Source organism: Nerophis ophidion, linkage group LG02, assembly GCF_033978795.1.
Source record: "Nerophis ophidion isolate RoL-2023_Sa linkage group LG02, RoL_Noph_v1.0, whole genome shotgun sequence".
Taxonomy (NCBI): Eukaryota; Metazoa; Chordata; class Actinopteri; order Syngnathiformes; family Syngnathidae; genus Nerophis; species Nerophis ophidion.
The window spans coordinates 15843225-15857718 of record NC_084612.1 but is presented as its reverse complement, the minus strand read 5'-3'; the positions used below and the strand labels follow the sequence as shown (position 1 = coordinate 15857718).

Below are 14494 nucleotides of genomic sequence, written 5' to 3'. Positions count from 1 at the left end.
TAATATTTACTTTTAGAATGATTTGGAGTGCATGACAAAGCGTAAAGGCAGTGTTTCCTGTATCATTTACTTGAAAATAATACCAACACACCGACATCCTTGCACAATTACACTCCTTTCTGCAGATAAATATGTTAATAGTCGACTAGACACCGACTACCTCAGCTATTAATTGACCAATCGGATTATAATGGCCACCTTTTCTATGGCTCTCATTTAGCCATTGGCTTTTAAATCCATCTTGAGATATTTTTGCCATGTGCTAACTGACAATAAAAACAACTAAACATTTATTTGTACCGCAACTGTGCTGCGCTGTAAACCAAAGTGGAAAACTAAGGCAGCTTTGCACATGCACATTTCGTTTGCTGTTTGGACGCGGAAGGATGTGGGTCTCCTCTCTGCTGGGCCTGCAGCTGTGACTGCTGCGCGAGTCTACTGTGAGGATATTCTCCGGCCAGCGCCAGTTTTTCGTTCAGCACATTCAGTGCAGAGTGATACATTCTTTTATGTCTCCAAAACCTTCCAAAAACAGTCTCTAGATTTGTCGCAAGACACTTTTGAGGGACAAAAGTCGGCAAGAGAAGCTGGAAAGTCACCAGGTGGGGCAACATAGCGGCAACTTGAGCAATGAGGTCACCGACTATATTCGACAAATTAACTTGTCCACGAAAAATGTTTGATACATTTTTGTTTGCAAAATTGACAAATTGTAGAAATGCTACTATTAACACACCACAAGGTAAGGGGTATCAAATATATATATATATATATATATATATATATATATATATATATATATATATACATACATATATACATATATATATGCTACGTCCACAACCAAGCTTCTGAAATGAATGGGATTGAGAAGTCAGGCCTTCCGGCGGACTGTCAAATCGGTGTCGGAAGCTGTTGAACGAGAAGTAGCAGATGGATATGGATCAAGAAAAAGGACCCAAACTGGGATGCTAAATGACATCTAGGGGTAAAGGCAGAGGGGGGCACACCTGGGACGCCAGATGTCGCCATTGAGCCCTCCGGAGGTGTCGTGGGCCTATCAACACACCGATGAAGGAGGGTTCCCACCTGAAGTCCCCAGTGAAGCTTTTGCCTCAAAAACCCCCACTCAACACTAAGGGTTGATCAATCTGAGGGAGTGTACTATCTAGACCTATGAGCTCACTATCCATCCAACCATTTTTAGCAGCATTTGGGTGGTCGGCGAGGTACACCCTGGACAAGTCCCCACCTCATCGCAGTATAATATTATATTTATATATATATACATACATACATACACACACACACACACACACACACACACACACACACACACACACACACACATATATATATACATATACACACATACATATATATATACATACATACACATACATATATATACATACATACACACACACATATATATACATACATACACACATATATATACATACATACACACATATATATATATATATATAACGGCACACATTTTTTTATCAGGTGATCAATGCGAACACTTCCTTTTTGACACGCTGGCCGTGCCGTAGTGTGGGAACTTGGCTGCACTTTACTTGCTACAGATGAGCCACAGGCGAGCAAAAATTGACCAAATAAAGTCAACCTTATGGAAATATCAGATTCGAAGACGTGGCAAGTTGTTCTCCCAACAAGAAAGGACTATTTTTTGCCGTGAGAAGAGGCAACATGCCTGCAGCAAATGCCTGCTGCAAATGCCTGCTGCGCACGTCGTTCTAGAGGTGGGTGGTGCTTCACTTCTGTGTTCAGATTACGATTAAGGTTCAGTGATGACATAACATTTAGATTGTTACTATGACTGATTTAGTAAGTAAGATGACATAAAAGCTCAACAAAAGACGGTCGATCAGACATTAAAACATGTCAAGGCACTTTATCAAAACAATAACACTTTTCTGTCTTCAAAATAAATGTGCTATGCTATACATCCGGTTTAACTTCATTTAGGGTTTTTCCCTTAATGTACGGCTTCATATTAGCTACTACACATAACAAAATCAAGTAAAATAATGGATTGTAGCGTCTTTTTAGCTTGTATTGCCAATTTTATGATAACAACGGGCCCATTTCCAACAAGTATTTCCTCCGTGCTCACACAACTGCCTCCGTGCATCACTTCAAGACACACAACACTTGTTCACTGTCCGCCGACATGTTGTGTTCATAGACCGTAGGAAAAATGACCACCATAACACACAACACCAGCAGGTGGTTACAGAATGAATGGCTATTTATACTTTATTATTTTCGCACTATTAACTAATGATGAATTGAAAATTTGCCCGGAAAAAGACGTACTTTAATCACCGGAACAGTGTTTCCGAAACCGATGTGATGACGTAATCTATACGCACGGGGTTGTCTGGAGCGTAGGCATGTCCAGCATGTCCGCGTTGTTGACGTGCTTTAATAAATCCCAGGAATACTCGCAGAAAACAGCGATTTTCACAGTTTTAATGAGAGAAAGGCTCCAAGCAACTCGAAGTAAGTGTTACGTCAGGCTCTCTTTTCATCACGGACGTGGCGCAACAGTGTCCAAACAGAGTCTTTAAACACAAATACTGTCGCCAATAACACCAAAAATAGATACTACATTTGTTGCCAGTCTGTTCCATTAAAGAAAGAGTGACAAAGAATTACAGAAATCTCCAAAAAAAAATAAAAAATCCTTTGGATACTTTTCCAGGTGTTACTAGAAGACAGACATGACATGTAGCGCTTTACCATGAATTGATTAACGTGGACCACGACTTAAACAAGTTTAAAAACTTATTCGTATGTTACCATTTAGTGGTCAGTTGTATGGAACATGTACTGTACTGTGCAATCTGCAAAAAAATGTTTAATCAATCATGTGTTGCTCTTCTGCAAGAGCAGCATACTGCAAAAAGTCAGAGTTCAAAAACAAGAAAAAAAAATAATAAAAATTGGGGGTATTTTATTTGAACTAAGCAAAATTATATGCCAATAGAACAAGAAAATTTGGCTTGTCAAGACTTTCCAAAACAAGTAAAATTAGCTAACCTCAACGAACCCAAAAATACCTTAAAATAAGTATATTCTCACTAATAACGAGTGCACTTTTCTTGGTGGCAACAAAAAGAGACTTTTTTTGCTCAATATGTTGAAAAATATTCTTGAATTAAGTAAATGCTAGCGCCATAATGATGGCACTCCATTACATTTCTTGAAACCAGCAAACTTATACTAAAAACTAGTTTATTTTTCTTAATGGAAAGGCAACCGCTTGTTACTCTCGGGGTCTATTAGCCGCTCAGGCAAATCATATGTTCTAAAAATGCATTTTTCCATCGATAACATGACATCATCGCGCCAAGTGCGTGCTCTTTCAGTCGATTAGAGCGCATATACACAGCCGGCCCCCGGCAAAAAAAAAATGTAATTGTAATTTAGAAGAATTCATCTGACTGTGCATGAAGTATTTCTGTTCAAAATAGTAACAAATGTCACATGTGAAATGTTTAAATATTAACTGTCAGTTTACTGTACTGTGCCAACTGTACTACTTTATGAGTGCGTATTTTCAATTTTTTCCATGAAAATAAAACTGCAAAGTCCATTTGTCTGTCATCTGTTTTAATTGTAAGACACAATCATGTCAAAGTCATGATTTTTTTTATTATGCTTGAAACAAGAAATGATTACTTTCAATCAATCAATCAATGTTTACTTATATAGCCCTAAATCACTAGTGTCTCAAAGGGCTGCACAAACCACCACGACATCCTCGGTAGGCCCACATAAGGGCAAGGAAAACTCACACCCAGTGGGACATCGGTGACAATAATGACCCAGTGGGACGTCGGTGACAATAATGACTATGAGAACCGTAGAGAGGAGGAAAGCAATGGATGTCGAGCGGGTCTAACATGATACTGTGAAAGTTCAATCCACAATGGATCCAACACAGTCGCGAGAGTCCAGTCCAAAGCGGATCCAACACAGCAGCGAGAGTCCCGTTCACAGCGGAGCCAGCAGGAAACCATCCCAAGCGGAGGCGGATCAGCAGCGCAGATATGTCCCCAGCCGATACACAGGCAAGCAGTACATGGCCACCGGATCGGACCGGACCCCCTCCACAAGGGAGAGTGGGACATAGAAGAAAAAGAAAAGAAACAGCAGATCAACTGGTCTAAAAAGGGAGTCTATTTAAAGGCTAGAGTATACAAATGAGTTTTAAGGTGAGACTTAAATGCTTCTACTGAGGTGGCATCTCGAACTGTTACCGGGAGGGCATTCCAGAGTACTGGAGCCCGAACGGAAAACGCTCTATAGCCCGCAGACTGTTTTTGGGCTTTGGGAATCACTAATAAGCCGGAGTCCTTTGAACGCAGATTTCTTGCCGGGACATATGGTACAATACAATCGGCAAGATAGGATGGAGCTAGACCGTGTAGTATTTTATACGTAAGTAGTAAAACCTTAAAGTCACATCTTAAGTGCACAGGAAGCCAGTGCAGGTGAGCCAGTACAGGCGTAATGTGATCAAACTTTCTTGTTCTTGTCAAAAGTCTAGCAGCCGCATTTTGTACCAACTGTAATCTTTTAATGCTAGACATGGGGAGACCCGAAAATAATACGTTACAGTAGTCGAGGCGAGACGTAACAAACGCATGGATAATGATCTCAGCGTCTTTAGTGGACAGAATGGAGCGAATTTTAGCGATATTACGGAAATGAAAGAAGGCCGTTTTAGTAACGCTTTTAATGTGTGCCTCAAAGGAGAGAGTTGGGTCGAAGATAATACCCAGATTCTTTACCGTGTCGCCTTGTTTAATTGTTTGGTTGTGAAATGTTAGAGTTGTATTATTAAATAGAGTTCGGTGTCTAGCAGGACCGATAATCAGCATTTCTGTTTTTTTGGCGTTGAGTTGCAAAAAGTTAGCGGACATCCATTGTTTAATTTCATTAAGACACGCCTCCAGCTGACTACAATCCGGCGTGTTGGTCAGCTTTAGGGGCATGTAGAGTTGGGTGTCATCAGCATAACAGTGAAAGCTAACACCGTATTTGCGTATGATGTCACCTAGCGGCAGCATGTAGATGCTGAAGAGTGCAGGGCCAAGGAACGAACCCTGGGGAACTCCACACGTTACCTTAACGTAGTCCGAGGTCACATTGTTATGGGAGACACACTGCATCCTATCAGTAAGATAAGAGTTAAACCAAGACAGGGCTAGGTCTGACATACCAATTCGTGTTTTGATACGTTCTAATAAAATATTATGATCGACGGTATCGAAAGCAGCGCTAAGATCGAGGAGCAGCAACATAGATGACTCATCAGAATCCATCGTTAGCAATAGATCATTAGTCATTTTTGCGAGGGCTGTCTCCGTGGAGTGATTTGCTCTGAAACCGGATTGAAAGGTTTCACATAGATTGTTAGACGCTAAGTGTTCATTTAACTGCTCCGCAACAATTTTTTCGAGGATTTTTGAAATAAAGGGAAGGTGAGACACCGGTCGGTAGTTTACCATGAGGTCAGGATCGAGGTGAGGTCTTTTAAGAAGAGGATGAATAACCGCTTTTTTGAATGCTAGGGGAACAGTGCCCGAGGAGAGTGATAAGTTTATAATATTTAGCACTGATGGACCTAATAATACAAAGAGCTCCTTGATCAGTTTCCCAGGAAGAGGGTCAAGTAAGCATGTTGTCTGTTTTATTCCATTTACACGTTGTAACAATTCCTCTGTTATTTCCTCAAAACGAGAGAAACTATTTTGGAGGGCAGTATCCGCCGTATATACCATCGTATCAGTGTTAATAGAACCCCGTTGTAGCTGGGACGCATTGTCTTTAATCTCCTTTCTAATGACTTCAATTTTCTTACTAAAGAATTGCATAAAGTCATCAGCTGAGTGGGTTGAGCTACTGGAAGGGGTCCCTTGTTGGGTTAGCGATGCTACCGTACTAAACAAAAATTTAGGATCGTTTTTATTACGGTGGATGAGATTTGAGTAATATTTAGCTTTAGCTGAGGTAAGCATGCGTTTATAAGTTATTAAACCATCACTCCATGCTTGATGGTGCACCTCAAGTTTAGTCGTGCGCCATTTGCGTTCCAGCTTTCTGCATAATAATTTCTGAGCTCTAGTTTCTTCTGTAAACCACGGGGTGCGCTTTTTTGGAGCCTTTTTTAACTTTAGCGGTGCTATGTTATCAATGGTTTCGCGCAGGGTGTCGTTAAAGTTGTTAGTGAGGTTATCAATAGAGCCCACATACTTTGGGAATGGTGCCATAACCGAGGGCAGTAGGTCAGCAAGAGTTGTCGTTGTGGCCGTATTAATGTTGCGGCTGCTATAGCAGTTATTATTATTATTAGTTTGACGAACATGCGTCTGAACCTCGAATTTTATAAGGTAATGATCGGACAATACTTTAGTATACGGGAGTATCGTAACTTTGGAGACGGTGATACCCCTGACAAGCACTAGGTCTATCGTATTACCGTTGCGATGCGTGGGTTCATTTATTATTTGTGTGAGACCACAGCTATCAATTACAGTCTTGAGCGCTACGCACGGTGGGTCCGATGGGGTATTCATATGGATATTAAAGTCCCCCATTATGATTATATTATCGGCATGTGTCACAAGATCAGCAACGAACTCTGAGAATTCATTGATAAAGTCCGAATAGGGCCCTGGGGGGCGGTAGATAACAGCCAGGTGTAGAGGCAGCGGTGTGACAGACTTCATAGTAAGCACCTCAAACGATTTATATTTATTATTTATGTTAGGACTAAGGTTAAAGTTTGCGTTGTATATTAGTGCGACCCCCCCACCCATTTTAAGCGGACGGGCAATATGCGCATGTGTAAAGTTAGGAGGACATGCCTCATTTAGCGCAAAAAAGTCGTTTGGTTTAAGCCAGGTTTCGCTGAGACCGATGACGTTAAGATTGTTGTCTCTGATAATATCATTAACTAATAACGTTTTGGGAGACAATGATCTTATGTTTAAAAAACCTATATTATAGGTAGTGGGCTGTTTTAGGGAGTTTTTGATCAAATTATCCGTAGTAGCAATATTAATAATGTTGTGTTTATTATGCCCAGTGCATTTAGTATAGTTACGACCATATCTAGAAATTGATACGACAGGAATTTTCCGATTGTTTGTTTGTTGCTTTGATAAACTGCACGCATCATAGTTAGCCACCTCAGTAACGGGGATGTTCCGATTGTTTGATTGTTACTTTGATAAACTGCACGCATCATGGTTAGCCTCCTCAGTAACGGGGATTTTCCGATTGTTTGTTTGTTGCTTTGATAAACTGCACGCATCATAGTTAGCCACCTCAGTAACGGGAATGTTCCGATTGTTTGATTGTTGCTTTGATAAACTGCACGCATCATGGTTAGCCTCCTCAGTAACGGGGATTTTCCGATTGTTTGTTTGTTGCTTTGATAAACTGCACGCATCATAGTTAGCCACCTCAGTAACACACATGTCCAACTCTGAAACACTCAAAGCAGAAAAAACTTGTTCTAATTTAACTGACTCCTTACCCAGACCAGTAGTCTCGCATTTTCCATTTAAATCTGGCTGCAGGATGGAGGGAAGTGGTGTTCTGTGGGGATTAGCCTTCTGCTTTGTTTTTAGCCCCGCTCGACATCCGCGTTTCCGATCACACCGCTGGCGTCTGCTCCGTAGACGGCCCCCGCTGCTACTAGACTCCCCTGCTTCACAGGCCGCTGGATGTAGCCGCCGACGTATTCCCATGCTAGTTAGCATGTTCTGCCAAATGTTTCATCTTTAGCAGGAGCTCCGCGAGGACGCAGCCCGTTCGGGCGCCGCCATCTTGGAATTTTTTGGGAATTTTCTTTAAAAAAGTATTTTTACGGAGTGTTGATGACACAGCTTTGGAACAGTTGATATTCTAGTTTCAAGCATGTTTTACTAAATATAGGTCACAAAATCTCAGCTACAAGCTGTAATATCTTACTGAGATAATTTAGGACCAAAACCCTTAAAACAAGTAAAACAGTCAAACATAAAATCTGCTTATTGAGAATAATTATTTTATCAGACAGAAAATAGGCAAATATCACCCATATTTTAGATATTTAATCTTACTTAGATTTCCGTTTTCGCAGTGCAGGTTCTACAATGAGCTCCTTACCCATCTAAAAACATTTAAAACCGCCTTGAGACATTAAAAAAATGACTGCCTGAAGAGAAAAAATATTATTTCTGTCAAAGTTAACGTGTGACATGCGATTAATCACAAAAATGATCATATTAATCATATGAGGACAAATTAATCACACAATTTGCTTTGACTGTAGTCAGCATTAACACAGTTAAAAAGTTCATTGTAAACAACAGTAGAGCAAGTTTTATCACAAACAGTGAGTAGCACAACCATTTTACAGTTCATGTGGAAGTAGATAAAGCTGTTGGATTTTGTTCACTTCAGAGAATTTACTTTGGCATGCCATGTTCTGGAAACAAATCAAGCCTCAGAGAAAAACTAATAATTTCATAAATGTTGTATATCCCTTCAAGGATAACAACAGCAATGGCGCCAGATGGGAACCATGTTCTCCCCCCCTGATCGAAACAATCTATACTCCAATTCAATTTATCCCACTCAGTCAGAGAGCATTAAGGCGAGGGCAGCTGCTGTCTTTATAGGCCATAGATTCACTGGTGTTCCCTTTAGACATTTAACACTTGTTAAGTTGCAGGGGATAATTAAAACGATGGCCTCTTGTAAACGAGTAGCCGCTCATTCTATTTGTCAATGTGGTCCCACTAAACGTGACTGAATCAAGTCAACAAAACACATTTTTTTAGATGTTTCTTCCTCCAGTTTATTTCTACTTTAAGTAACAATATTGACTGTCATACAGGTGTAATTAGAAGTTCACCAATGCTAACCATACCTGAAAACAACAACACAGACAGCCTTAAAGTGCCAGTAGTAGTTTTACAGACCATCTTCAAGCCGCTTTCTGACAGTCGCTTTAGGATGTGCCGTTTTGTGGGCGGTCTTATTTACGTGGCTCACCTTCGGCAGCATCTTTTCTCCGTCATATTTGTTGTAGCGGTGTAGCGTGCAAGGACGGGAGTGGAAAAAGTGTCAAAAGATGGAGCTAACTGTTTTAATAACATTCAGAATTTACTTAAATCAATAACTCTGCAGCATTTCCTCATCTATGGTGCATTAGTGCTACAAGGCCGGAAATGTCCCGTGAAAAACCGTCTGACCGGAACTCTCTAATAACTAAAGTTCCTTGGGTCAATAATGTAAACTCACTACACCGGTATGTTTTGGCGCTTTCATGGCGAGTTTACTGACAGATATGAGTGACAACTTTACACTGCTTTATATTAGAAATGGCAACAGCGGAGTATGAATGTCCCATAACAATACGATAAAGAAAAAGAAGCTTATTGACTACGGTATCGGCACCGATTAAAAAGGCGGAAGCGTGACAATTTTCAGGACTTATGCAGATCCCAAATACAGATCAGCAGGTACCAGAAGGTAAGAAACGTTTCTTTAGCATAATATTGTGAAACAAATCACCAGATAATATGTCTTACTTTATACACACACCATAATAATACTCCTATGTTGAAGCACAGTACAATCCATCAAGCGGTGCAGCTTCATAGCTTACTAAAGTCGTACTAAAACATTTTGATAGATTTTTGATTATGTACTGTAGTTGCCCATATCTGCTGTAAGTATTTACTTTACAAAAGAGAACCGTGGACTACTTCTCTTGTTGCCTTATTTGTATTTGACTTTATTAAATAGATTATTATTATTATTTGGTGCAGGTGGGCAGGAGCAGGAGGGGATTAAAAGAGAAAAAAAAGGAAGACAGAGTAGGAAATTGCAGGGACAAGACAGAGAGACAACAACAACAGCAAACAACAACAACAACCTCAGCAAATAGGATATGTACAAATATGATGGTAAAAGTGATAGCAAAGAAGCAGTTAGTGAAATAAATAACACAGTAATGACAATCGACATTATTACACTACAAATGGAGCAATACAAATACCAATAGAAATAGCACTATTGATGATAAATAATAATTAATTACCTCTACTATCAACAATACACTTGTTCAAATGCAACAATAAATATATGTAATGATAACTTGAAATGCAAAAGAAAGCAGATACACGGAGGGAAAGAAAGAGAAGCCAACTATATAAGCTTTGTAGATTGTTATAGTATCAATAGGTTCAAGCTTTGTCAGTGTGCACTGTGTTACCCAGTTTACCCTAGGGCAACACCCTTAATATATGTTTGATGAAACTGATTATATGCATGAGTGTATGTATGTATGTATGTATGTATATGTACAGTATGTGTATATGTATGTTTGTACAGTGAATGTACATGTTTTGATTGATTGATTAAAACTTTTATTAGTAGATTGCACAGTACAGTACATATTCAGTACGATTGACCACTAAATGGTAACACCCGAATACGTTTTTCAACTTGTTTTAGTCGTGGTCCACGTTAATCAATTCATGGTAGGTATGAAATTGTATATGTATGTTTGTACAGTGAATGAATATGTACATGTATGTGTATATGTATGTTTGTACAGTAAGTCTGCGTGTGGATGTACAAACTTTGAGTGTGTCGGTATGTGGGAGCATAGGTACAGTGGGGCAAAAAAGTATTTAGTCAGCCACTGATTGTGCAAGTTCTCCCACTTCAAATGAAAATATTTTTCATCATAGGTACACTTCAAATGTGAGAGACAGAATATGAAAAAAAAATCCAGGAATTCAAATTGTAGGAATTTTAAAGAATTTATTTGTAAATTATGGTGGAAAATAAGTATTTGGTCAACCATTCGAAGCTCTCACTGATGGAAGGAGGTTTTGGGTCAAAATCTCACGATACATGGCCCCATTCATTCTATCCTTAACACGGATCAATCGTCCTGTCCCCTTAGCAGAAAAACATCCCCAAAGCATGATGTTTCCACCCCCATGCTTCACAGTAGGTATGGTGTTCTTGGGATGCAACTCAGTATTCTTGTACCTCCAAACACGACAGGTTGAGTTTATACCAAAAAGTTATATTTTGGTTTCATCTGACCACATGACATTCTCCCAATCCTCTGCTGTATCATCTATGTGTCCATTTTGGTATAAACTCAACTCGTCGTGTTTGGAGGAAGAAGAATGCTGAGTTGCATCTCAAAAACAGCAAATCTACTGTGAAGCGCTGCTAAGGGGACATGACGATTGATCCGTGTTAAGGAAAGAATGAATGGGGCCATGTATCGTGAGATTTGAGCCAAAACTTCCTTCCATCAGTGAGAGCTTTGAATGGTTGACCAAATACTTATTTTCCACCATAATTTACAAATAAATTCTTTAAAATTCCTACAATGTGAATTCCTGGATTTTTTTTTCATATTCTGTCCCTCACAGTTGAAGTATACCTATGATGAAAATTACAGACCTCTGTCATCATTTTAAGTGGGACAACTTGCACAATCGGTGGCTGACTAAATACTTTTTTGCCCCACTGTACATATGTGCGCGCGTATGTACTCTAACTTTGAGCACAGCGTGAGTTGTTATGTAGTGGCTCTTTCCTAACCTGACTCTCACCAGATCCTGGGTCTTCTCTATAGGAAATGTATTTCAGAAGGCGGGGCATATTATAAAAATATATATTGTATGTGATTGGATTAACCACTTGTCTGAATGACGTGCCACTTCAACCACTCACATGGAAATCAACCCGTGACTCTGATGAGTGCAATGCTGGGAAATCCAAAACAGAACAGCCTATATATCGGATAACGACAGAGCGAAAAGTTAGAGAACTTTTACTGAAACAACGCAGCAATGTCAGTAGACGACCGATGTCATTTGTGCAAAGATGTGTGCATGGTTCGCCATTTGTCGTTCAGCCACGACTCAGGACTACCGAATACGAGATGGCAATGTCCTTGGAGGATTTCGTTCTCGTTTCTTCCTCCCAGCTGCATGCTTGTTACCCCCAATAATCCAGCCTCACGGATCTGATCCTCTACCAGAGCAATCAGAGGGGAGACAATTATAGCGACTGGGTTTTGCTCTTCTCACATTTCCTTCACCACCAGTGGAGTAAATCAAGCTCTTGCCAAACCCGGTCGGAAGAAGAGCCAAAACATCCTTGCCACCAATTAATGCCTTCAAAACAGTTCTCTGTTCATCTCTTAAAGAATTAATATTCGATAGATTCAACAAAACCGTTGCAATAGCAGAATTAATGTCAGCACATGCTGCGTGCCGCCGTTGTTTGAATTAAACAGTCGTTTTGGCGCTACGTCACATCAATGAAATCCCGCCTGCCGATCCTGATTGGTTCATTATTTTTTATTATCTTGAAGGAGTTTGCATTGCCCTCGATCCCAGATCCTTGTGTGGAGCTCAGCGAACTACAAGGATCTGCCGAAAGTCAAGTTAGCGCTTTCCATCATTTTCCTCAGACTGCATTGCTAAATGATGAACCGCCCCACCTTTTCCTCTCAGGGAAGATCCACCAGGAAACAAAGGCCTTCTCCACAGTATATTTACCAAAAACATTGGTGATATTGCGACTTAACAGTGTTTTTTTTCCCCCGTCAGCATCCTGAGCAACGAGCACGGGCCAGAGACGTACGAGCTGCACGTGTCAGTGAAGGACTACTGCTTCGCCCGCGAGGACCGCATCATCGGCATGACGGTGATCCAGCTGCGAGAGCTGGCCGACTCGGGCAGCTGCTCGGCCTGCTACCCGCTGGTAAAGAGCATCTCCATGGACGAGACGGGCCTTACCATCATGAGGATACTCTCTCAAAGGACCAACGACGAGGTGGCCAAAGAGTTTGTGCGACTCAAGACGGACACCCGCTCGGCGGAGGAAGTGTCGTAATACGGACAAGGGGCGGGGAAAAAAAAAAAAGCAGTATTCCCAGTGGTGTTCCGAGTGGTTGTTCTTTGAAATGATCCAAAGAGAACAAGCTGAGAGCGAGCGAGCGAGGGGAGTCGTGTTTGTTTTTTGTGCATGTGCGTAAAAACATCTGTTGGAATGTTGATTTGAATACTACAAGTACGTACAAGTGTTTACTTACCGTATGCTTACTATTAAGTACTATATTCTACCACTTACGTTAAAACCAGACACGGAGATACCTTTTTATACAACGTTTAGTCTTTTTGAACTGAGATTTGTTCCAATAAAGTGCCAAACCAGTGGAGTTCAAAAAAGAAACAAAAAAAAAAAGAAGAAAAAAAAAGAAGAAGAAAATGCGTATACAAATTACGGCGATGAACTTAGAACAGTATGTTGGAAATTTGCTCGATTATTTTGTCCGGTGTAAGTCACTTTCTGACCGTGTGGCGTTCTGATTGTTGCAGAGTCTCGTTTTTTTGTTTAGTTTTTTCCGTTTTCCTTTTGCCACGCAGTAATTGTAGGGCCTCGCTGTTTTCATTTGTTTGAGTTGGATTTAGCTTTTTCCACCAAATGTCCACCCATCAGTTTTGGAGTCCACTTGTTTGTTTTGTTGTTGTATTTTTTTAGGGGTCCCTTGTTTTTTTGTTTTTTTATGTATTTCAGTTTTGTCCACTCTGCAGTATATGTGTACTTTATTTTTTTTGCCATGCAGTACTGTTTTATGTTGTTCTTTATTATTAAATCAAATATGTATAATAATCATTAGAAATAGTTTTTCAATTGTAATTTAAATTATATTTAAATATATTTTGGGGTAAATTTTATTTACATGTATTCATTTGTATTATTTTTTGCAACCTTGCACTTTTTATTTAAGCGTGTGATTTTTTTGTTTAGCTTTTTAAAATTTTTGCCACCCATCACTCTTGTGCATGTCCAAAATGTTGTGTTATTTCTTATACCATGTGTCCAATCCCCACCAAGCAGGGCCCTGACCCCTTTTTGCATTGTTTGTATCGTAAGTCCACGCAGAGAAGAACCACATATTTGTTTCTGTTTTTATGGCGATGACTGCTAAGCAAACCTCGTAATTTTCTAATCATGACAGTTATTAACAGCAGCTTCTGGAAAACGATGGACACATTTTTTGTTGGGCTTTTTTTATCCACCTTTTTTGCTCTTTTTACCCATCAGCTTCCAGCCTTTCTAAATGACCACTGTGAACATGAGCTTTGAACATCATTTATTCATGTCATTCTCTCATTCATCTCGTCTGATGGTTCAGTTCCTTACAAACTGCCAAAGTCTATTTGAATATTTGTACAAAAGCAATCCATTCCATGTAGGGAGCTATACGGTATATATGTATATGTGGAAATGTCGAAATGAGAGTTGCACATGGTTCTCTAAAAACACAAAAAAAAACATTCTGAGCTTCTGCCATTTTATTTTTTTATTATTTGTTTGTCTTCATTAAAAGGAAAGAGTTTAACATTTTGGTAAA

General features: G+C 39.9%; 1 protein-coding gene and 1 long non-coding RNA gene across 5 annotated transcripts in view; one reads left to right on the top strand and one right to left on the bottom strand.

The window, feature by feature from the left end:
* LOC133537159 (uncharacterized) overlaps positions 1-14494 on the bottom strand; it is a 71537-nt gene that overhangs the window by 3711 nt on the left and 53332 nt on the right. The gene's annotated exons all lie outside the window — the stretch shown is intronic.
* Positions 1-14494, top strand: part of LOC133537142 (protein unc-13 homolog C) — a 400509-nt gene that overhangs the window by 385849 nt on the left and 166 nt on the right. For 2 of the 3 annotated variants that reach the window (XM_061878045.1, XM_061878036.1), the window contains one exon: positions 12684-14494. This exon is cut by the window's right edge and continues 166 nt beyond it. In XM_061878045.1, the coding sequence (XP_061734029.1) occupies positions 12684-12969 (286 nt within the window). In that variant the 3' untranslated portion in view covers positions 12970-14494. The other variant, XM_061878053.1, reaches the window with a different exon arrangement.